Here is a 23,348-nt window from a genome sequence, read left to right as displayed (position 1 = left end):
AGGAGGAAGAAACAGAAACGTAAGGCTACTTGAGTTAGAAGACAGCCAAGAGGAACCAGAAAACCAGCAGTTGGGGTTTTGAATGAACGAAACAAGGAAAGTACACAGTCAGAAGTGGAATATAATATTTACAACTTCGACTTAAACCTAACGAATTTTGTACGAATGAAAACAGGAATCCTAGAAAACACAAATACCTTTATCATAGACACAGGAGCTGATATTTCAATACTGAAATGTTCACAAGATTTTATGAAGGAACATGTGAAACCAAACACAAAAGCGAAAATAGAAGGAGTAACTAAAGGAGAATTACAAACAATGGGAGAAGTTGAAACAACACTAGAAGTAAAAGGATCTCGATTTGAGCATATCTTTCAATTAGTGGAACCTAGCTTTCCTATTCCAACCGACGGAATCATTGGGAGAGACTTCATTTCAAATTTTCAATGCATACTAGACTATGCTAACCTTAAAATGCACATTAAAGAGGACAACGATTGTTACATTAGTACAAACATTTTGGATAATATAGATAATGACACGATAATAATACCGCCCAGATGTGAAATTTACAGAATCGTAAAAATTTTTCAAACGCTGAAGAACGACAGGATAGTGGAACAACAAGAAATACAACCAGGAATATTCATAGCAAGAGCAATTATTTCAAGTAATAATCCGTACATCAAAATTTTGAACACAACCTACGAAACAGTAAAAGTAGAGACAAACGAAATCAAAACATTAGACATTAAATTATTCAACATATATAGACTGATCAACGACAGCAAGGATAGGAAAAAGGAATTACGGGAATCATTGAAGTTAGACATTCCAGAATACATACGCGATAAGTTAGTATCTTTATGTGAAGATTATTCAGATATATTCGCCCTAAGGCACGACATGCTAACATGTAACAACTTCTACGAGCAGAAACTGAGAGTTAAAGACCAAACTCCGGTATACATTAAAAACTATAGGACACCTCATGCACAAACAGAGGAATTAAACCGGCAAGTGCAACAACTGAGAGACCAAGGAATAATAGAACCGTCTACATCAGAATACAACAGCCCAGTAGTACTGGTACCGAAAAAGGAGATAGATGGAAATAAAGCATGGAGATTATGCATAGATTTTAGACAACTGAACAAAAAAATAGTCACAGACAAATTTCCTTTACCAAGGATAGACTCGATACTAGATCAACTAGGAAGAGCGAAATGGTTTTCAGTTATAGACTTAATGTCAGGTTTTCACCAGATACCATTAGAAAAATCATCGAGAAAATACACATCGTTTAGCACAGAAAATGGAGCATTTCAATTTACCAGATTACCTTTTGGATTAAATGTAAGCCCAAATAGCTTTTCAAGGATGATGTCAATAGCATTTTCGGGATTAACACCAGACAAAGCATTTCTTTACATGGACGATATAGTAGTGATAGGAATATCTGAAAAACATCACCTAGACAACCTGAAAAAGACATTTGAGACATGTCGAAAATTCAATTTGAAACTTAACCCAGGAAAATGTCAATTTTTTAGAAGAGAAGTAACATATTTAGGACATGATCTTTCTCAGGAAGGAGTATCACCAGACAAAGCAAAATATGCAACGATTGAACAATACCCGACACCTAAGACAGCGGAAGAAACAAAAAGATTCGTAGCATTTTGTAACTATTATAGACGTTTTATTCAAAATTTTGCTGAAATATGCAGACCACTCAACAGATTATCAAGAAAAGGAGTAGAATTTTTTTGGTCAGAAGAATGTGAAAAAGCATTCAATAAGCTTAAATCATCTCTGATGAAGCCACCGATCCTAAAATATCCAGATTTCAATAAACAATTCATCCTAACAACAGACGCATCCAACGAGAGTTGTTCAGCAATTTTAAGTCAAGATTATAACGGAATAGACCTACCTATAGCATACGCATCAAGAAGTTTTAATAAAGGAGAATGTAATAAACCTATAATCGTTAAGGAATTACTAGCGATTCATTGGGGAATTAATCATTTCAAATGTTATTTATATGGAGCACCAACATTTTTAGTAAAAACGGATCATAAACCACTAACACATTTATTTGCAATGAAAGAACCAACTTCGAAACTTACAAGAATCAGATTAGATTTAGAGGAATACGATTTCGAAATAGAATACATAACAGGGAAAAATAACTATGCAGATAATCTTTCAAGAATAACATTACATCAACTAAAGAACCTATACATAGACAATACCCATATATTAGCTATAACACGAGCTCAAGCAAGAGAAAATAAGAAGGAAGCAAGGCAAACGAAGGCAGAAAGCGAACTCGCACTACAGCCAGAAGCCCACAAACAGACAGTAAGAAAGGTACTAAATAATTTAGAGGCGCATAGACTACCAATTTTGTCTTTTGGAGCAGGACTAATCTCACCAAGGCTGAGCATTAGGGTCAAAAACAAAATAAAGTGCAGCAAGAGCATAGCCACAGGATTCAATCATTTCGATTTAAACCAAATGTTGGCACAGCTTGATAAGCTGGCGGTAGAGAATGCAGTACGTAAAGTAAAAATATACGTAAACGATATTATTTTTAAAGTGTGCACAATTGAGGAATTTATTAAACAAGGAAACAAAATATTAAAGAATGTTGAAATATACATATGTGAAGTACCAGAAACAATAGAAGAAGACAAAGAAAAACACAGGCTAATAGAAGAATATCATAATCACCTGATGTTTGGAGGACACTTAAAGAAAAATAGACTAATAAAGAAGCTAAAAGCAAAATTCCGATGGAAAAATTTAGAAAAAGACGTAAGAAAATACGTTAAACAATGCCATGAATGTCAAATTAACAAACCGAATAGAACACATGTCAAAGAAGACGTGATATCGGACACTTCTTCGAAACCAGAGGACACAGAATATATAGACACGATAGGTCAATTCACTAGAAGCAATGAAAGCAAGGAAGACAAAAAAGAGCGGCAAGAAGAAAATAAGCCCAAAACAACATCACAACACTTTAAAATAGGAGACCTAGTCCTGGTAAAAAGGGAAGAGAATGGTAAGTTTGATAGTCTTTATGTAGGCCCTTTCACAATAACAGAGGTAAATAATGTTAATTGTAAGATCAGATCGGAAAACAATAAAATCAAGGAAATACATAAGAATAGACTATATGCTTACAATCCGAGAACACCGTGAGTGACAAGTGAAACGGGAACAGTCTAGATAACGAACATTTTCACTTTTATTTTTTGTATCTAATTAGTATTTATAGGAAAAATGTATATATTGTACTTCGTAAAACGCAGCAAGTAATTAGTGGTACTATTAGGAAAATTTTCTTCCTTTTCCGTAGTCAGAAAATTTTCGGGGGAAGGGGAAGATGAATTGGGATACACAGCATCTCAATAAACATCATATTACAAATAAACCTTTTAATAATTAAATGCCCGTGGTAATGTTTGTTTAATAAATACGAGTAACCTAGTTTTGCATGCTAGTATTTGATACAAGGTCGAGTTGCAATAATATTCAGTGGGTGTTTATTAACAGTCAGCACTTTAAATCACGGTCACCTCGGCTTACCAAAACAGTAAATAAAGAATAACCGACTTTAATTATATTTTTACGAGAACAGATAAATCAATTAGCAGTTGAGATTCGACGGGGTAACATCGATTTCAAGTAAATAATATACCACCAGTTATTTTCTGTGATATATTTAACGTGTAAATAAATGTCTTAACAACGAACTATATTTACTACATCAACCCTCATAGTCGGGGTAACCACCCCTCAGTATCCAGGGTGGCTCAGAAGGCGGGAGCCACCATACTTAGTCAATGTCATTACTTTTGTTTATTGTTTCTGGTAAGAAAGAACATTTCTGGTAATTTCGGTATTGTCAAAAATTTTTTTTCGGCACCTACCGGCGCCTTTTTATTACCGCGCCGGGGGCACCGCCCCTCTTCGCCCTTATGGACGGCGCGGCCCTGGTTATGGGGACCTATTGGGTTGTGAAGAGTAGATCCTAAAACCAAAAAAGTTAAGTTAAGTTTTCCATAAAGTGGGGGACCTTCCATTTTTTAATTTAATTTTCCATTTCCAACAATCGTTTTTTCCGATTATAGCTCAATCTATTCATAATTCGAAAAAATGTCTCGAATAAAAGTTGCTTATTTTTACGTAAAGAATCCAAATCTGCAATAAAATTTGGGGGCTCCTATTTAAGATTTTAAAGCAACTCCCAACCCCTCCTCCGTGGGGGGTCGTGTTCGGTGCCATTCGATAGATTTTTCAAAAATATTGAATACGTGTATTTTACAGTTTTTCGATCTGATGTTCATTTCGCGAAATATTCGCAACTTTGTGACTCGCCCGTTTCCTTACTCCCCGCTCAAATCGTCAGATTATTGAAATATACACTGGTTTACATGTACTTAACTTACCTTATCTTAATCTGACGATTTCGAGTTTTTCTAAGGATAGATTTTTTTTTCGGACCCCCCTTAACGAACTCTCCTGTATTAAGAGCCAATATATAGTAGAGGTACATTTCTCCCATGGTTTATACAAAGTTTCTTCCATGTGATAATCTGACGCGCTCGAGTAACTGGAAAAATCCCCGCTTGGGCTCCCCTACCACTGCTCTGAAGAGCTATACAACTGCATTTAAACCAGTCCCGTAAATTCTTCAACCAGGGCACTCTCCTTCTTCCTTCCCATTCCCCTCTTATCTTTCCCTGTATTACAGTCTTAGCAGTTCATATCGCTGTCCACTCATTACGTGTCGCATATAATGCAACTTTCTTATTTTTATTATGTTTATTATTTCGTATTCTTTGCCCATTTCTCACAATACTTCCGTGTTAGTTTTCTTCTGAATCCATGCTATTCTAAACATCCTCCTGAAACACCATATTTCAAAGGACTGTAGCTTATTTACGTGTTCTTGCCTCAATGTCCGGCTTTCAAGCCCATATTGCAGTATCGAAAACACGTAGCATCTCAGAGCACTTACTTTCATTTCTAATCTAAGGTCCCTGTTGCAGATAATTGTTTTCAGTCTTACAAACGCATTTCTTGCAATTTCTATCTTGGCCCTTATTTCTGTTGTTTGATCATAATGTCTGAAATCCAGGTTCCTAGGTATTTGTATTCATCAACCCTTTCTATCGGTACATTTCCCAAATGTATGTTTGTCTGTATATTTGTTTTCTTTATTATTATCATGTATTTGGTCTTTTTAGTAATTTTAGTAAACATTTTTCACAGAAACTTTGTTGAGCAATAATTGGAGTTGTTCAGCAGAACTTGCCATAATCACGGTGTCATCTGCACATCTTTTAATAGATTATTAACTGTTTAACTATGTATTGTTTAACTATGTAATGTCAACCATTAAAAATATTATCTGTTAAAATATAAGTTTGTATTTGGGTTTCAATAAACGATTATAAAGCTTATCCAATTATTAATTTAAACATTAACAACATTCCTTCCGAAGCTTTTCCTTCGCTTTGAGATAGTAATGGGTGCGTTCGGACGACCACAGCGGCTGTATAGCTGAGCCAGCAGTAGCTGTCAGACGTCACCGCTGGAAGCCAGCCGCTGAGAGATTTACTTTCCCTATCACGGCTGGATGCAACCACTCAGCCGATTTCTGCTGCCAGCCAGCCGCTATGGTCGTCCGAACGCACCCATTGTTTCTTTAAAAATGGCTTCATGTAGTCGCGCCATTGTTTTGTCGCGAAGATTGAACATATTGTTTCAAATAGAAGTCAATCCATTTGCGACTAAATAATCGTGGATTGACTTGTATTTAAAACAATCTATTCAATCTTGGCGACAAAACAATCGAGCGATTAGAAAATCGCAAGTGGAGTCTGGCGCTAATGGATACATAATACATTCCTGCCTAACTCCTCACCTGATTTCAATTTCTGGACTGGGTTCGTTATCTATTACAATTTGTGTTCTTTGATTCCAGTAAAGCTTTGTTATTATTCGTAAGTCCCTTTTGTCTATGTTTTTGTCTTTATCTTAGAATTTGGACCGATGTTTTCATGTCTTACTCTGTCAAAATCAACGTAAAAAACATGCACATCCCCATTCATATCCATGCATCTTTGAGCATACACATTAAAAGCAAATAACGCCTCTCTGGTTCCTAGTCCGTTTCTTAATCAAAACTAAATATCACCTATTCCTTCTTCCAGTTTTTATTATACGACCATGTATTATTTTCAAGAATAATTTGAGCATATGACTTACTAATGATATTGTTCTGTATTCACTGCAATCTCTAGCGTTTGTATTTTTAACAATAGCACAAAAAGTGGAGAGTAGGTAAACATTGTTTCGATATGTGTCCTGTTTTGTACACTGTGTTAAATAAGTCTATTATATTATTAGGTGTCTAATGTCTAAGTTTTCATCATTTATGCATTTTAAGATATCTACTGGAATTTGGTCTGGACCTACTATTTTACCATTTTTGCTGTTTTGTAATCCCATTTTAATTTGCCCTTTTAATATCTCTAAAATCATATCCTCTTCTAATACTTCTATTTACATCTGTTCTGTTCTATTGTCTTTGAACAGTTCATTGATGTTATTCATCCATCTCTTTAATTTGTCGTTAGTATTCAACACAAGTTTCCCATTTGTATATTTCAATATCATACATCTTTCAGTATTCCCTGTTTTCTTGTTCTATTGTTGTGAGTTAATTGCTTAATTTTTTTATATTTGTTAAAACCATCATATGTCTTTTCTGGTATTCTTCTATTTCTACGCATTGTTCTTTTAACTGATACCACTGAAGAGAAGATTTTGATAGGGTATGGCGGCCATATAAACTAGGATGCGAGAAACGACTATGATATAACACCTGAATTCTGTGCAATATGTCATCTTTTCCGCTGTTAACATATAAAATATACAGGGTGTCCCAAAAGTAGCGAAACAGTCGAATATTTCGCGAAATGGACATCGGATCGAAAAACTGAAAAATACGTGTTTCCGCAATAATACGCAAAAAATACGTAAAGATTTTACAGTTACCTTCCACCCCACCTGCCAGGGTGTGGAGTGGGGGTCGTGTTTGGTGTCATTCGATAGGTTTTTGAAAAATATTTTTGGTTTTTTATTTGGAATTGTATTTCTCGAAATATTAGATCTTTTCTATAATTTACCTATGGTATTTTTTCCGTTTTTTCCCGATTATAGCGCCATCTATCCACAATTCGAAATAAAACTCTCGAATAAAAGTTGCTTACTTTTATGTAAGGAACCCAAATCTTCAATAAAAACTACTGGGGGTTTCCATTTAAGATTTTAAAGTTAGATTCGTTTAGAAGTCGTGTTTGGTGTCATTCGATCCATTTTTGAAAATTATTAAACATTTGTTTTTCGATCCGATGTTCGTTTCACGAAATATTTGATCGTTCCGCTACTTTTGGGACACCCTATATATTAATACACTTTTTCTACTCTCATTTATTCTATTTATATTCAGTTACCTACCCATTTTCTTGGGTGCAATCAATAGGTACCTAAAGTCTTATTCCTGCTTTTCAATTTCTCCAGTGTCGTTTTTATGTTGTTCTGAAGCTATTTCCTTGTGGCATTTTCATGAATAACCATTTAGATGGGAAACAAGCCACAATTAAATTGAGAAAAAAAAAATAGTTTTATTAACGTTTCGACGCCCGAATCGGGTGTCTTTGTCAAAATACAAAATACTATTAAATTAAACAAAAATGTTGTTGCTAAGTAAAAAAATTCTAATAATTTATTTTTTCTACAACCGTGTTACAAATGCAATTTTTAGCACTACATACGAGCGTTAAAAATGCTACTTTAAGACACTAGTGCTTTAAAATTTTTATGGCATGGCACTGCAATTCGTATTGACCGTATAGGCAATTTTGATGTAATGTCAAAAAATATAAAAATGGAATGTCAGTCAAGTTCAAGTAAAAGTTTTTGTAGATATTGTCCTGTAATTACGTTTGTAGAAAAAATATTGTATGATATGCGTGTTAAAAAATACATTTTATAATCTGACTCATTTATATTAGAAACGTTAATATAATTATTTTCTTTTCAATTTAATTGTGGCTTATTTCCCATCTAAATAGTTAGTCGTTTTTATGTCATATTATTATTACCTATTTTAAGCAGTATTTTATATGTATTTTTATGGATTGGTAATTCTTGTCTTAATCAATTTTCGTAAATATATACCAATCTTATCTTCAGCTCTTCTTTTATCGTTTCTCCTTCGTAAAGATGTAGGGACGTCTTGTAATTTGTTTGACTATTTCTGTCCAATTATCTTTCTTTTGCCTGACCACTTCGTAACTTGCCATCTTTCTATTCTCTTTTTGGTTGTTTCTTATCCTTATCTATGATTATACTCAAAAGGGTAGAAAAAGGAATGAAAGATAAAATAAAATTTAAAACAATTTATTTTTTATTTAAAAATATATTCCAAAATATAAAAAAATATTCAAATACATCTACTATTTTTATATGAAATCACTGGTATTATCGAAGGCTTCATGTTAGGATACTCTTGTAGGAGTGTTCACTCCAAGTGTGTTTCATTATTCATTTAATATGTCTATATTCATCCTGCTGGTTGAACCATGTTTGTATTTTCATAAATGTTTTCCTTATGTCAGTCCTGCAAATTAATAATACATTAATTTAAATATAACTTACAGTTTTCTGCTACAAAGTTACAATCACCGATTGATCAATAACCGGATCGTCACTTTAACCCAAACTAAGCTTATAAAAGCTTAAGAGTTGTCGACTTCAAAGCAGCAGTATGACAAAATCGCCAGATACCTGAGCAATGCTATAAATAGTATAAATGAACTAAGAATTGGAGAAAAAAATGATAAAAATTAGTATGACCAAAATGCGATCTGCAATAAAAATTCATATGGACACACTGTTAGTTAGTTGCAAATATCAACATACGACTCAAAAAAATTCATAAGAAAATGAGACCCAGGATAGATATAAAATTACTGAAAGAAAAGAACATCCAGGAAAAAGTAAAAACGGAGATTAATAAGAATTTTGCGAAAATAGTTGAAGACGCTCCTAGTGGTATAGAAGAACAATGGAACGAAATGAAGACATCTATTAACACACTTTTAATATCTTATATCAAAAAGAGAAAAAAAGCAAAAATGGATGACAGATAAAATATTGCAAATGATGGAAGAGCGAAAGAAATTAAAAGGTAGAAATGACAATGAATACAAAAAGTTGCATAAGAGTATACTAAGGAAAATAAAAAATGCAAAAATCTGTGGCAAATGGACTAGTTTCCATGCCAAACATCACCATCATCATCATCAAGGGAAATAAAAGGGGCAAAAGAAATATGACTGATGGAGAAATGTACAGAAATTGAAACACTACAACGCAACCATGATGATTTCCCTATGCACAAAAATATTAAAGAAGTACAGAACATCAGAAAACAACGCAATACAGGCATAGTCGTAGACGTCGAAGGTAAGATTTTGACTACAATTGAAGATAAATTAAGAAGATGGAAAGAATATATGCAAGAATTATTCGAAGATACTGCACGAAGTCCGTATGAAATAGACAATCCCTACGGCCCAGAAATAACAAACGAAGAAGTAACTATGGCCATTAAGCGGATTAAAGATGGGAAATCACCAGGACCTGATAAGGTGCATGGTGAAATTTTAAAGCTATTAGAGGCACACCAAATTACAGCTCTTACGAAGTTATTCAACAACATATACGAGACTGGTTACTTACCAAAAGACTGGCTACTATCAATATTCATTCTACTTCCCAAAAATGTCAACGCTAGAAAATGTGAAGAGTATAGATTAATTAGTTTGATGAGCCATGTACTTAAACTACTCCTTACTATCATTCACTAGCGCATATACACCAAATTAGAAGAACATCTAAGTGAAGTTCAATTTGGATTCAGAGCAGGACTCGGAATGAGGAAGCACTTTTCAGCTTGCAAGTTCTAATACAGAGAGCCAGGGATGTCAACTGCGATGTGTATGCATGTTTCGTAGATATCGAGAAGGCATTTGATAAAGTCCCACACGGAATACTAATCGATATCCTAAAAACATCAGGACTCGATGGTAAGGATATAAGACTCGTTTCAAACTTATATCTCCAACAAAAAGCAACAGTTCGATTCGAAAATGAACTTGTCCGAAACCTTCACAGTCGAAAAAGGAGTCAGACAGGGTTGCATACTGTCACCAGCATTATTTAACATATACTCTGAAAACATCTTTAGAGAGGCCTTGGACGAATCAGAAGATGGTATTGCAGTAAATGGACCACTTATAAATAATATTAGATATGTAACAAAGCATGTAACAAATACGGCCTAAAACTAAACTGTAAGAGGACAAAATAATGATCATTAGTAAAAACACCAACATAAACGCCCAAATTACAGTAAACAATACACCCCTAGAGAGAGTACAGAAAATATGCTACCTGGGCTGCAACATTATGGATACTTGGGATCATAGCTACGAAATAAAAACTCGTATGGAAAAAGCCAGAAGATCTTTTAACAGTCTTAGGAAAATTCTGTGCAACTTGTCTTTAAGTATCAACATACGCATAAGAATTCTTAGATGTTACGTCTTTAGTGTCCTCCTATACAGAGTTGAAAGATGGAGCCTGACAGAAGATGCCATAAAACGGTTAGAGGCATTTGAAATGTGGTGCTACCGACGTATGTTGAGGGTCTCATATATACACCACACAACTAATATAACTATTCTCCAGAGGCTAATAAAAGACAAAGAAATAATTAACACCGTAAAGAATAGAAAATTGGCTTACTTTGGCTACATTATGCGTAACGAAAAATACCGACTGCTACAGTTGATTCTACAAGGCAAGATTGAGGGCAGGAGAGGCCCTGGACGTAGACGTATATCATGGCTGGCCAATCTTAGGAAGTGGACTGGTCTGTCAACTGATCTATTTCGAGCTGCCGTAAATAGAATAAGATGGGTCAATGTGGTCGCCAACATCTCCAGAAGATAGGCACTTTTAGAAGAAGAAGAAGATGGACACATCAAACTCCATTTGGAGGGTTAACATTAACTACCCATACTATAACTGTTAACTTGACATAGAAGCTGCAGATTTGTCAAATGAAAACTACTGTGATTATGTACTGCGGTCCCCAATCTCGAGCTGTAACATTACCAAAGAGAAAAGTATGGTCGCACTATTGCGCTTGACTACGTTCCATCGCACCTTGCGGAAATAAAATGGAACGAGACAAAAAGAAGTCCAGAAGAGGCCTCAAGAATGGTGACACTTGACTCTGCAAATAAAACTGTTAAAAACGACACGAAACGAAAATTTGAGGACTTATACATGACATACAATATTACAAATTTTATAAATCCAGACTTCAGCATGCAAATAAATAGTTCCCAGGGAGATACATTCCATGGTTCTGATGCTCAAAATGTCCAATCACACCAAGGTACGACTAACCTTTATATATGTAAGAAATAAACTAACAATTTAAAATATCTGATAATTTCTGATATTATGTGTACCAACGTAACAGAAAAAAATGATTAAGGTAGCGTTAGCGTTAGAAAATGAGCTAAAGATGTTAACAACAACAGTAAGCCAATTAGTCAAGGATACGGTAATTATTACAAATTCTATAGAAAATTGGCAAAATATGAATAAATGATCTGGGATATCTGTATGGGATACTTACATAAAAAACTAAATGATGCTAGTATATGGGGTAGAGGAAGCACGGCTCGTTATGATCCAAAGCCTTCTTCAGAACAATCCTCCGTTCACCCCTGGCTCTCTGGAAACTCTTCTGCTTGTTCCAACTTCAATAGATTTAAAATCGTTCTGCAGGATATTTTGATACCCAAGTCTCGGTATTCCTCTGGCTCGTTGTTCCATCGGCCCTCTTCGGTCAAAAACTTTTCTGATTGTTGCACCTTTCTCTCGCCTGATTACATCCTGAACTTTACAGCGTCAGGTTCTCTGAAGTTACAGCAATACAATTCTACACAACTCAAAGTTGCAACGCATACACAATAAATCTTGCTCTTTTATTCCTCCATATATTCTTTTTAGGATAATCTATAAAAAAATTTGTGGACAACGCTTGAACCATTTAAGATACGCCGATGACATCGTATTGATAACTGATAAAAAAGAAGAATTGTTTGAAATGATAAAAGAACTGGTCATAGAAGCTGGAAAGATAGATATGAATTACAGCAAGACCAAAATCATAACAAATACAGATAAGGACATCACAATGAGGATCGGACAAGATGAAATAGAGCAAGTGCACCATTATATATCTGGGTCAAGTTATAAACAAGGAAAACAAACAGCAGAGATCAAAAGACGAGTTAGACTAGTATGGGCGGCATTTGGCAAACTAAGCCAAATCCTTAAAAACAAAAGATGTCCACAACATCTTAAGACCAAGGTATATAATCAATGCGTACTCCCTGTTCTCACTTATGGTTCCCAAACGTGCAGGTTTACAAAGGCAAATGTTGCACATAAGACTAACGGATAACAATAAACAGTAAAGTAAATATAAGATGTTAGTTAGATAAGACACAACATATAATAAAAAAAGACCAATGTAACAAAATTCTTATAAATTGGAGACCGTGGGAGTATAAACGAAGCAAAGGAAGGCCCCAACTGAGATGGGCAGATGATACCAAGAAGCACGTGGGCTCTAAGTGGATGACTGTAGCGAATAAGAGAAGAATGGGAGGCCTACTTCTGAAGATGGACCGAAGAAGGCTAATTAGATCGATATAGATTCTTTTGATGATTTTTCACTTAAAACGTTTAAGCAGTTCCTGGTTCTTCTGTGCAAGTGACCACGTTTCTACTTCACATGTTAGCACTGGTGTTTTATTAGTGTTTTATAGCCGGCCAGTAGTTTTGAGGCCATCTGTCTTCTCATTTATTTATTCCTGTTTCATCGACCTCGAAAAAGCGTTCGACAGGGTCCCAGATGAAAAACTAATAGAATTATTGAAAAACAGAGATATAGACAGACGAGATTTACGAATTATCATTAATCTTCATTGGAATCAAAAGGCCAATATAAAGATAGAAGAACAAGAATCCGAGAATATTGATATAAAGACATGAGTAAGACAGGGTTGTGTTCTGTCGCCGCTACTGTTTAACCTGTACAGTGAAGCCATATTTCAGGAAGCGATAGCGGAGCTAAGTGATAGAATCTCTATAAACGGAAAAATAGTAAATAACACAAGATTCGCTGATGACATCGTTATAATGGCAGACACCCTGGGATCGCTACAAGAATTGCTAAATAGAATTAACGATTATTGCATTCGATATGGACTAAAAATAAACAAGAATAAAACTAAATTTATGATTGTCTCAAAAACAGAACATGGAAATGAAAGGTTAATGATAGAGCAAACCCGAATAGAAAAAGTTAAGACATACAAATATCTGGGAACCTGGGTTGATGACAAAAATGACCAAAGCAAAGAAATTAAAGTCCGAATTGAAACTGCAAGGCAAGCATTTATAAAAATGAAGACACTGCTTACAAACAAAGACCTTCATTTGCCTCTCAGATTGAGGGCTCTAAGATGCTGCATATTTTCTATATTGCTATACGAAATGGAAGCTTGGACATTGAAGAGACAACACATAAGAAGAATAGAAGCGTTCGAAATGTGGTGTTACAGAAGAATATTGAAAATTCAGTGGGTTCAAAGGATTACCAATGTTGAAGTGCTACGACGTTTAAATAAAGAGTTAGAAATTATAAAAAGTATAAAAACTAGAAAACTGGAATATTTGGGTCACATTACCAGAGGAGAAAAATATGAGTTGCTGAGAATTATTTCGTAACGAAGGATCCACGGAAGAAGAAGCATAGGAAGAAGACGCATCTCCTGGCTGAGGAACCTTAGAGAATGGTTTAACTGTAGTTCATTACAACTATTCAGAGCAGCAGCCAACAAAGTCACCATAGCCATTATGATATCCAACCTATGATAGGAGAGGGAACTTTAAGAAGAAGAAGTCTTCTCAAGGTATATACAGTCGAACCCGCTTATTGAAATAGCCTTCGTGCCAAGCAAAAGTATTCCTATAACCGGTATATTCTAATAACCGATCATTGGTGGCTAGTAAAAACATGTCGGGACCTCAAATTTCTATTCCTTAAACCGGGATATTCCTATATCAGGTATTCTAATATGCGGTTTCGACTGTACTAACACTTATTGCCAAGCAATATTCTTCTTTTAATTTCTTCGCTGACATTATCATTAGCCAACAGCGAGCCTAGGTATGTGAAGATGTCCAAGCCATCCTGTTCAAAATCGTCAATTATGATTCTTCTATGTGTCTGGTTGCTTGACCTAGTGAAATACATATTTGGTCTCTTGGACACTCATATCTCTGTGAAAATGTCCTAGAATGTCATAGAAATTAAAAGAGGTGTTAGACAGGGTTGCGTGTTGTCTCCATTGTTATTCAATCTGTACAGCGAAGCTATTATTAAGGAATCAATATCAGAGGCAGAACAGGGTATGTCAATAAACGGAAAAATCTTGAACAACATAAGATTCGCAGACGACACCGCTATTTTTGCAGACAGTCTAGAAGCACTGCAACGATTAGTAAATAGATTACATCTAGTCAGTACAAAATATGGACTACAAATTAACGTTAAGAAAACCAAGGTCATGATTATTTCTAAGCAACACACAGTATAAAGGCTAGATATCGAGGGAAAACAAGTAGAAAGAGTAAATACCTACAAATATCCGGGAATCAGGGTAACAGAAAACAACGACCACGGTAAAAAATCAGGACACGCATCGAAATTGCAAGAAAGGCATTAATAAAAATGAAAAAAATGTTTGTTAATCGAGACCTTCCTCTGGAGCTGAGAATAAGAGCCTTAAGATGCTACGTGTTCTCGACTTTGTTGTATGGAATGGAAGGCTGGACACTGACAGTAGACAACACAAAGAAGTTAGAAGCATTTGAGATGTGGTGCTATAGAAGGATTTTGAAAATACCATGGATCCAACGAGTTACGAATGAAGAGGTGCTTAGAAGGCTACAAAAGTATTGCGAGGTGATAAAGGACATCAAAACAAGAAAGCTGGAATATTTGGGCTACATTACTAGAGGTGCGAAATATGAGATATTACGGCTCATAATGCAGGGCAAAATTAAGGGGAAAAGATCCATATGTAGAAGAAGAATTTCCTCGCTGAGAAACTTAAGAGAGTGGTATAGTTGCAGCTCAGTAGATCTTTTCAGAGCCGCCGCCAATAAGGTACGGATAGCTGTGATGATAGCCAACCTCCCATAGGAGAAGGAACTACAACAAGAAGAAGAGAATGTCCTTAAAGACAGACATGCATCGATCAGAGACTCTGTGGATACAGAAATATACATACTTCTATAAAAAGATCTTACATTTTTACATGTGTGGTTACACAATATACAATATCTTATAAACAATAAACCTTTGGGGTACGTGCTGCACACAGAATTGAGGTACCCGACATCAGTCTGTATAAGTAACTGCTATATTGTTACCAATACAACATGACGTACACCTAACCATCCCCCACACGTAGCACATGTGGACCTCAATTCAGTTCTTCCTTTTTACAGCCTATCACTAATAGGTCTGGATCCCGCGTATGAAAAAAAAGTTGATTAATAGCAAGCTGAAAATTTGTTAATAGCTTAAGGGTGTCTAGTCGGACAAACTATGATATATGGGAACACTGGAAGTTTTAATTGTGGAACAGGTTAAAAATTTGGAACGGTCAGACCACGAAAACGGCACATGTATTTTGTCCGACAGAACAGACTTAAACTCTTCGAACAGAGATTAAACTCTCATGCAAAAATCAGACTGCTATTTGTCACCAAATGGGCGTTTTAATGAGTGGAACATGTAGACTATGTCAAGTGACAGGAATTATGACAGGTGATAAATAGCAGTCTGATTTTTTGCATGAGAGTTTATTCTCTGTTCGGAGAGTTTAAGTCTGTTCTGTCGGACAAAATAAATGTGCCGTTTTCGTGGTGTGACCGTTCCAAATTTTTAACCTGTTCCACAATTAAAACTGCCCCTGTTTCAGTGTTCCCATATATCAAAGTTTGTCCGACTAGACACCCTTAAGCTATTAACAAATTTTCAGCTTGCTATTAATCAACTTTTTTTTCATACGCGGGATCCAGACCTATTATAGACTTATATTTTACTATAGGACGAGAACTGCAATCGTCTTGACAGATACCAGTTATAGAATATTACAGTATTCAGGCCCGTTTTACTCCCTGCCAGCGCCCTAGGCACAACGAAGAGTAGCGCCCCTTTTTATACCCCTTACAGCTGATTACGCCCCTCCCCTTCCCCCCACCAGCCCTACCATAACGCGCCTACACCCCGTAAATTTAGATTTAGTCTGAAATGCCAGTTTTGGTTCGGGAGGACTTTAGACTTAATGTCCCTTAACTCTCCTTTACAAATTATCCTGATTCTTTTCGACAGCCTTCCCATTATCCACCACCTATGGACCCGCCGTGTCCCGGACTGGCAACCGGTAGCCGTGAGGTATCTACTGGCCTCCGGTGGGAATGCGTGTAACGTACCTCACGGCATCACGGACCACCCACCCTCCCTTCTTTACATTTGAAGTATTTACATTATTTACAGTATTCGTTTAATCACATTTTCTTTGGATTATTTTTGGTTTGTTGGCTTACCACTAGACTGACTAGAGATTCATACAATAGCTTTTTTCTGGTTTTCCGTGTTGCAAAGTCGTCAATAATGTTTTTGTAGTCTAATTTTAAAGTAATGTCGTTTTGGGTGCACAGCAACAATAAGCCATTAAGCTTTTCATCAACCATCGACGATCTAATTTCTGACTTCACTCTTTTCAAAGCTGAAAAGCTACGTTCAGCTGTGCAGTTCGTCACAGGTAAGGTTAGAAATATCCTGAGAGCAACCTCCAAATTGGGGAAAGTGTTCTCTAATCTGTTTGATTTTATGTAGGCGTACATTTCTTTGATCTTAGAAAGGTTCTCCAAAACCATGTATTGTTTGAAATGGTTACATTCCTGGGCAAAGTCTTCCCCATCAATATCATTTTTGTATACTTCTCCTAACAGTTTAGCTTCACAAGCCACCTAAGCTATGTTGTCAACAATGGCAATAAACACCCCAGTGCGAAATCTTTCTCGAGAAGATGTTTCTTCCATGCTTCTGTCCTTTTCATCGGGCAATAACTTTCTTTTTCTTACTTTGTCGTATACAGCTTCTTCTTTTTCTGCAAGTTTCAATGCTTTGGACTCGAAATCATCAAATAAATCTCTCTTTTCACTCAAAAACGAAGATAGTGTTTCAAGTTCCTTTGTGGCACCAAATAGGTCTAAATCTTGATTTTGAAGAGTCTTACTTGTTTTATCAACTCTGTCGAGAATTTCGTCCCAGATCACAGTTAATAACGTGGTTTGGAAATGTCCAAGTGTTTTTAGAAACCCAGCGGCTGTGCATTGTGTTGCTGGTGTCTGAGTATTGTCTTTATTTAGCTCTTCAAGAGCATCTTTTAATTCATGTCGACTTATTTTTAAAGCTCGAAGGGCGTCTGCCCTAGCAGACCATCTTGTGTCACTCAGGGGTTTTACCATTAGCTTTCTCTGATCTTTCTTTGATTTTCCTTCTTTAATCTTTTCAATATGACTTTTTAGGATGTTCCACCTGTAAGTGGATGCCGAGAAAAAAGCATACAGCCCTTGTACGAATGTAAGAAATATTGTGGCTTCTGGACACGCCTTCTCGGCAGCAAAACACCCAGCAAGGTTTAGTGAGTGGGCTGCACATGGTACATAGTCAGCAAGATCATTTTTTGCTTTTAATCCTTGCCTGAAGACCTGAGTATATGCCCGACATGTTTGATGCATTGTCGTAACTTTGTCCACGACAGTTATCGATATCCAGCTCAAGTTTCTCAAGTAAACTGAGGGTTGCTTCTTCCAAACTTCCAGATTTGTGGCATACACTTGGTAAGAGTTGTATCAGGCGTTCGTTGGCGCAAGCATTGGGCAATGAAACATACCGAAGTATTACAGCCAATTGGTCTGTGTGCGACACGTCAGGTGTGGAGTCTATGATTAAAGAGAAATAGCGAGCTTGCCTGATTTCATTCAAGATTTGTTTCAGTACTTCTTTGCTCATAATCTCAATATATTCATTGCAAATGTCAGACGAAAGGTACGATACACTACCTTTGCCTTTGTTACTATGTGTTGCTATGTGTTGGGCGAGAAACGGATCAAATTCACTTATCAGCTCAAGACAGCCTAGAAAAAGTCCGTTTGATGTAGATCCAAACGTTTGGTTATCACCTCTAAATGGGAGACCTCTACTCGACAAAAATTTTACAATAGACACAACTCTTGTCAATATTTCTCGCCAATATTTCACTTCTTCCTGGTATTGACTTTGAATTTGTTTGGTGACATTAGATGTGGTCTTTTTCCTCAAAATAAATTTCAAAACATTAGCCCTGTGGTCGTCAGATTTTTCATGTTTCTCAGCTAATGCAAAGGAATTTTTCCAATCATTAAACCCTTTGTTAAAAGATGTGGATTTGTCCTCTGGTTGAAAAATAAGGCAGAATTTACAAAATACCTGCCCTGTTGATTGCGAGTAAATAAGCCAGTCTTTTTTGATCTTTTCTCCGTTCGGAAGCGTGACAAGAAATAAGTTGACCGAAAGCTTCCGTTTCACCTTACTTTTTCCATCGCCGTGATGTTCAGACTTTGAAAAATCAGCTTGCAGAAGATTTTGATCAAATTCAGAACTTATTATTTTATTTACTTGCGATTCATTTTTGATATTCCATGATGCCGGGTCTTCAAGCTCAAAATCGTATTGGTCTTCAACTGGGTCTTTGGGCTTCACACTTTCTACTACGAGGTTTGTGTCTGAGTTTGAGTTACTGTCGTGCTCGTGCACAATTGCAATAGTTGTATCTAATTCGGCCGACGTTGGAGAATGAATAGGGTCTTTCTCTTTAGTCTCAAAATTATATTGGTCTTCAACTGAGTCCGTAGGCTTGATTTTCGGGCGTTCTACTTCCAGGTTTTTTTCTGAGTTAGGTATGCTGTGTGCGATTGCAGTTGTTGAATCTACTGCGGCCGACGTTGATGGATGAATGAGAATTCTTAGGGGGTCATTTTTTACTGGATTACACGAAGACGGATTTTGTAGGTTTATCTGTGGTTTTGGCGCAACCTTGAAAAATCCGGATATTTTGGGGATCTTTTTCAAAACATTTTGCTCTTTTTGGTGTTTTTCAGCCGCTCGTTTACGAAACTCGGAACCACTTGGCTTTGAAGAACTCATTACGATTCCTTTGAGAAGCTCAATAACACACGACTTTATTAAAAAACCGCCCTATCAATAAAATTAATACATTATTATAATGTTGTATATGAGCATAACCTTTGGAATGAGTTTTATTGCTTGTATTTTACTTTATAAAATTAGATCACAATTTGCTGTGTTACTTCTATTCAATTTACTTACGCGCAAATAAATTGTCCCTTCTTCTTGATCACAGAATTTGTTTCACAGTATATTGTTCAAAATACTAAGAGGGTCACAACATGGATAAAAGAACTTCTTTTATCTGTGGTCACACTATACTATACCGATATTAAACCACACCACTACCACAGTCTTCAGTCTTCACTTCAGCACCTACAGATATCACATTGACTAGGACAAAAGAATATACTTTCAATTCATAATGATACACGTTGTCACAAATCATCCAAAAAAGTAAACAACAACAACTACAGATTTTCAAGTTGTGACAGGCGTAATCAATCCACGGTAGGAAGTGGGGAGGGTGGTCGGGGTGCGGGCGGAGAGAGAGGCCGAGCGTGGTTGACTAGCAACCAGTGGCGGTGGAAGGGGGCGCGAGGCGGGCTGTGTGGCTGGCACACGGCCACAAGTGGCACGTTAAGTACAGCGCGGAGCGCCGGGCGGGCTGTGATTTGGGTCAGATGTCGGCTTTCGGCAGTGGCGCAATAAATGAAATGAGGCATGCTGATACAACCACGGCAATTTTTTTTTGCGCCCCCCAAAACCTAGCGCCCTAGGCACGTGCCTACCGTGCCTATTCGGTAAAACGGGCCTGACAGTATTCGTATTATTTGGATCTGCTGATGACTGTCTCAATCTGTGTGGCATATATACAAGAAGCAATCGTGCAAATCTAATTGTTTTGGGACCAAAAACTTACAAAGACAAATAAATATCTACACCGGAAGTTAATTTACGCTATATAAGCAAGAAACCAAATATAAAAGTTTTATTTAAAAACAATTAAATGAACTGTTACCAAAAACAAGCAAAAATTAGATGACATACAAAATAGAAACAATAGATATATATCTAACAATTAATAAAAAATATATCGAACACATACTTAAATAGCTAAAGAAAGAAAAACGTATAAAAAATCTGTAGAAACACTATTCAAAAAATTTCCCGAATTTATTTCTATTAAAAATATTATGCATAATGTAAAAGACAAATAAAAAACAAAAGACCAACATTAAAACGTTTAGTAAATGTATTAGAATTATTGATTTACTGCAAGTAGACAATTTGTTTCATTATAGTGATATTAAGCGTGAAGCATGCAATTATTTATATAAAATATCAAAAAATATAACTAATATGAGACAAAACTATTACGAATAATGAAAAAATACAAAAAAAAAACAAAAGCCCAAGATTAAAACGTTTAGTAAATGAATTAGAATTATTTATTTACTGCAAATAGATAGTTTATTTCATTATAGTGATTAAGCGTGCAATTATTTATATGAAATATAAAAAAACATATAAGTAAATAATATAAGACAAAAATATTATGAATAATGAATAAATACAAAAAAAAAACAAAAGCCCAAGATTAAAACGTTTAGTAAATGTATTAGAATTATTGATTTACTGCAAATAGACGATTTATTTCATTATAGTGATATTAAGCGTTCAATTATTTATATAAAATATCAAAAGATATAAATAATATGAGACAAAAATATTATGAATATTGAATACAAAAAAACAAAAGCCCAAATTAAAACGTTTAGTAAATGTATTAGAATTATTGATTTACTGCAAATAGACGATTTATTTCATTATAGTGATATTAGGCGTGCAATTATTTATATAAAATATATCAAAAGATATAAATAATATGAGACAAAAATATTATGAATATTGAATACAAAAAAAAAACAAAAGCCCAAATTAAAACGTTTAGTAAATGTATTAGAATTATTGATTTACTGCAAATAGACGATTTATTTCATTATAGTGATATTAGGCGTGCAATTATTTATATAAAATATATCAAAAGATATAAATAATATGAGACAAAAATATTATGAATATTGAATACAAAAAAACAAAAGCAAAAAATTAAAAGATTTATTAGTAAATGTATTAGAATTATTGATTTACTGCAAATAGATAATTTATTTCATTATAGTGATATTAGGCGTGCAATTATTTATATAAAATAACAAAAAAAAATATAAGTAAATAATATGAGACAAAAATATTATGAATAATGAATAAATACAAAAAAAAGCCCAAGATTAAACCGTTTAGTAAATGTATTAGAATTATTGATTTACTGCAAATAGACAATTTATTTCATTATAGTAATATTAAGCGTGCAATTATTTATATAAAATATCTTAAAATATAAATACTATGAGACAAAATTTATGAATAATAAATAAATACAAAAAAAACAAAAGCCCAAGATTAAGACGTTTAGTAAATGTATTAGAATTATTTATTTACTGCAAATAGACGATTTATTTCATTATAGTGATATTAAGCGTTCAATTATTTATATAAAATATCAAAAAATATAAATAATATGGAACACTGACGAAAACATAAAAGAATATAAATATAAGAAGCTTAGTAAGAAGAAAAATATAAATTATGTGTTGTAATTACATAGACTGCACAAGTTAAAACCAAAATAAAGTACGTATGATATTTTGTAAAAACAAATTAGGATTTGAAAATATTTATGTCACTGGCTATTATAGTGTAGAAAATTATAAAATCATGTATGTATTTATAAGTTTATAAAATCATAAGGTTTTGCATTTTAATCATTTTATTTCATAAAATATAAAGTAATTTATCTTAGTAAATTTATATAATTTATAAAATATTTATTTCTTCATAATTATATTTATAATTTATTCATTAATAATGAATTTAATTCCTTTTAATTTTTGAAGACCATTAATTTTAATCATTTTATTTCATTAAATATATAGTAATTTATCTTAATAGATTTATATAATATATACGATTTATAAAATATTTATTTGTTCATAATTATATTTTATAATTTATTCATTAATAAAGAATTTAATTTCTTTTAATTTTTGCAGAATATTTGGTAAGTTGATTTTCAAAATTAGCCACAATAGAGTTAGAAACACTATTCAAAAAATCATGCACTTTTAGATAATTTATATTAAAGTTCATAAGAATTTCCAGAATTTATTTCTATTAAAAATATTATGCATAATGAAAAAAGACAAATAAAAATAATAGAATTAAAACGTTTAGTAAATGTATTAGAATTATTGATTTACTGCAAGTAGACAATTTGTTTCATTATAGTGATATTAAGCGTGCAATTATTTATATCAAATATAAAAAAATATAAATAATATAAGACAAAAATATTGTGAATAATGAATAAATACAAAAAAAAACAAAAGCTTAAGATTAAAACGTTTAGTAAATGTATTAGAATTATTGATTTACTGCAAATATACGATTTACTTCATTATAGTGATATTAAGCGTTCAATTATTTATATAAAATATCAAAAGATATAAATAATGAGACAAAAATATTATGAATATTGAATACAAAAAAAAAACAAAAGCCCATATTAAAACGTTTAGTAAATGTATTAGAATTATTGATTTACTGCAAATAGACGATTTATTTCATTATAGTGATATTAGGCGTGCAATTATTTATATAAAATATCAAAAGATATAAATAATATGAGACAAAAATATTATGAATATTGAATACAAAAAAAAAACAAAAGCCCAAATTAAAACGTTTAGTAAATGTATTAGAATTATTGATTTACTGCAAATAGACGATTTAT

At 34.1% G+C, this 23,348-nt stretch overlaps 1 protein-coding gene across 1 annotated transcript; it reads right to left on the bottom strand.

Annotated features, from left to right (window-relative positions):
- Window positions 1-8,477: 8,477 nt before the first annotated feature.
- On the bottom strand, window positions 8,478-21,713 carry LOC126886414 (uncharacterized). The gene is made up of 2 exons (XM_050653351.1): window positions 11,810-21,713; window positions 8,478-8,713 (listed from the first exon to the last, which is right to left on the bottom strand). Exon 1 carries the CDS (start codon window positions 19,511-19,513, stop codon window positions 18,005-18,007), a length of 1,509 nt encoding a protein of 502 aa, XP_050509308.1. The 5' UTR covers window positions 19,514-21,713; the 3' UTR covers window positions 8,478-8,713; window positions 11,810-18,004.
- Between the last annotated feature and the right edge of the window lie 1,635 nt (window positions 21,714-23,348).

The sequence above is a fragment of the Diabrotica virgifera genome, chromosome 6, assembly GCF_917563875.1.
Source record: "Diabrotica virgifera virgifera chromosome 6, PGI_DIABVI_V3a".
NCBI classification, from domain to species: Eukaryota; Metazoa; Arthropoda; class Insecta; order Coleoptera; family Chrysomelidae; genus Diabrotica; species Diabrotica virgifera.
This window is presented reverse-complemented; position numbering and strand designations above follow the sequence as displayed.

What these genes read in the sequence shown, in the direction of transcription:
- LOC126886414 (XM_050653351.1), bottom strand. Translation starts at nt 19,513, where the DNA reads ATGAGTTCTTCAAAGCCAAGTGGTTCCGAGTTTCGTAAACGAGCGGCT.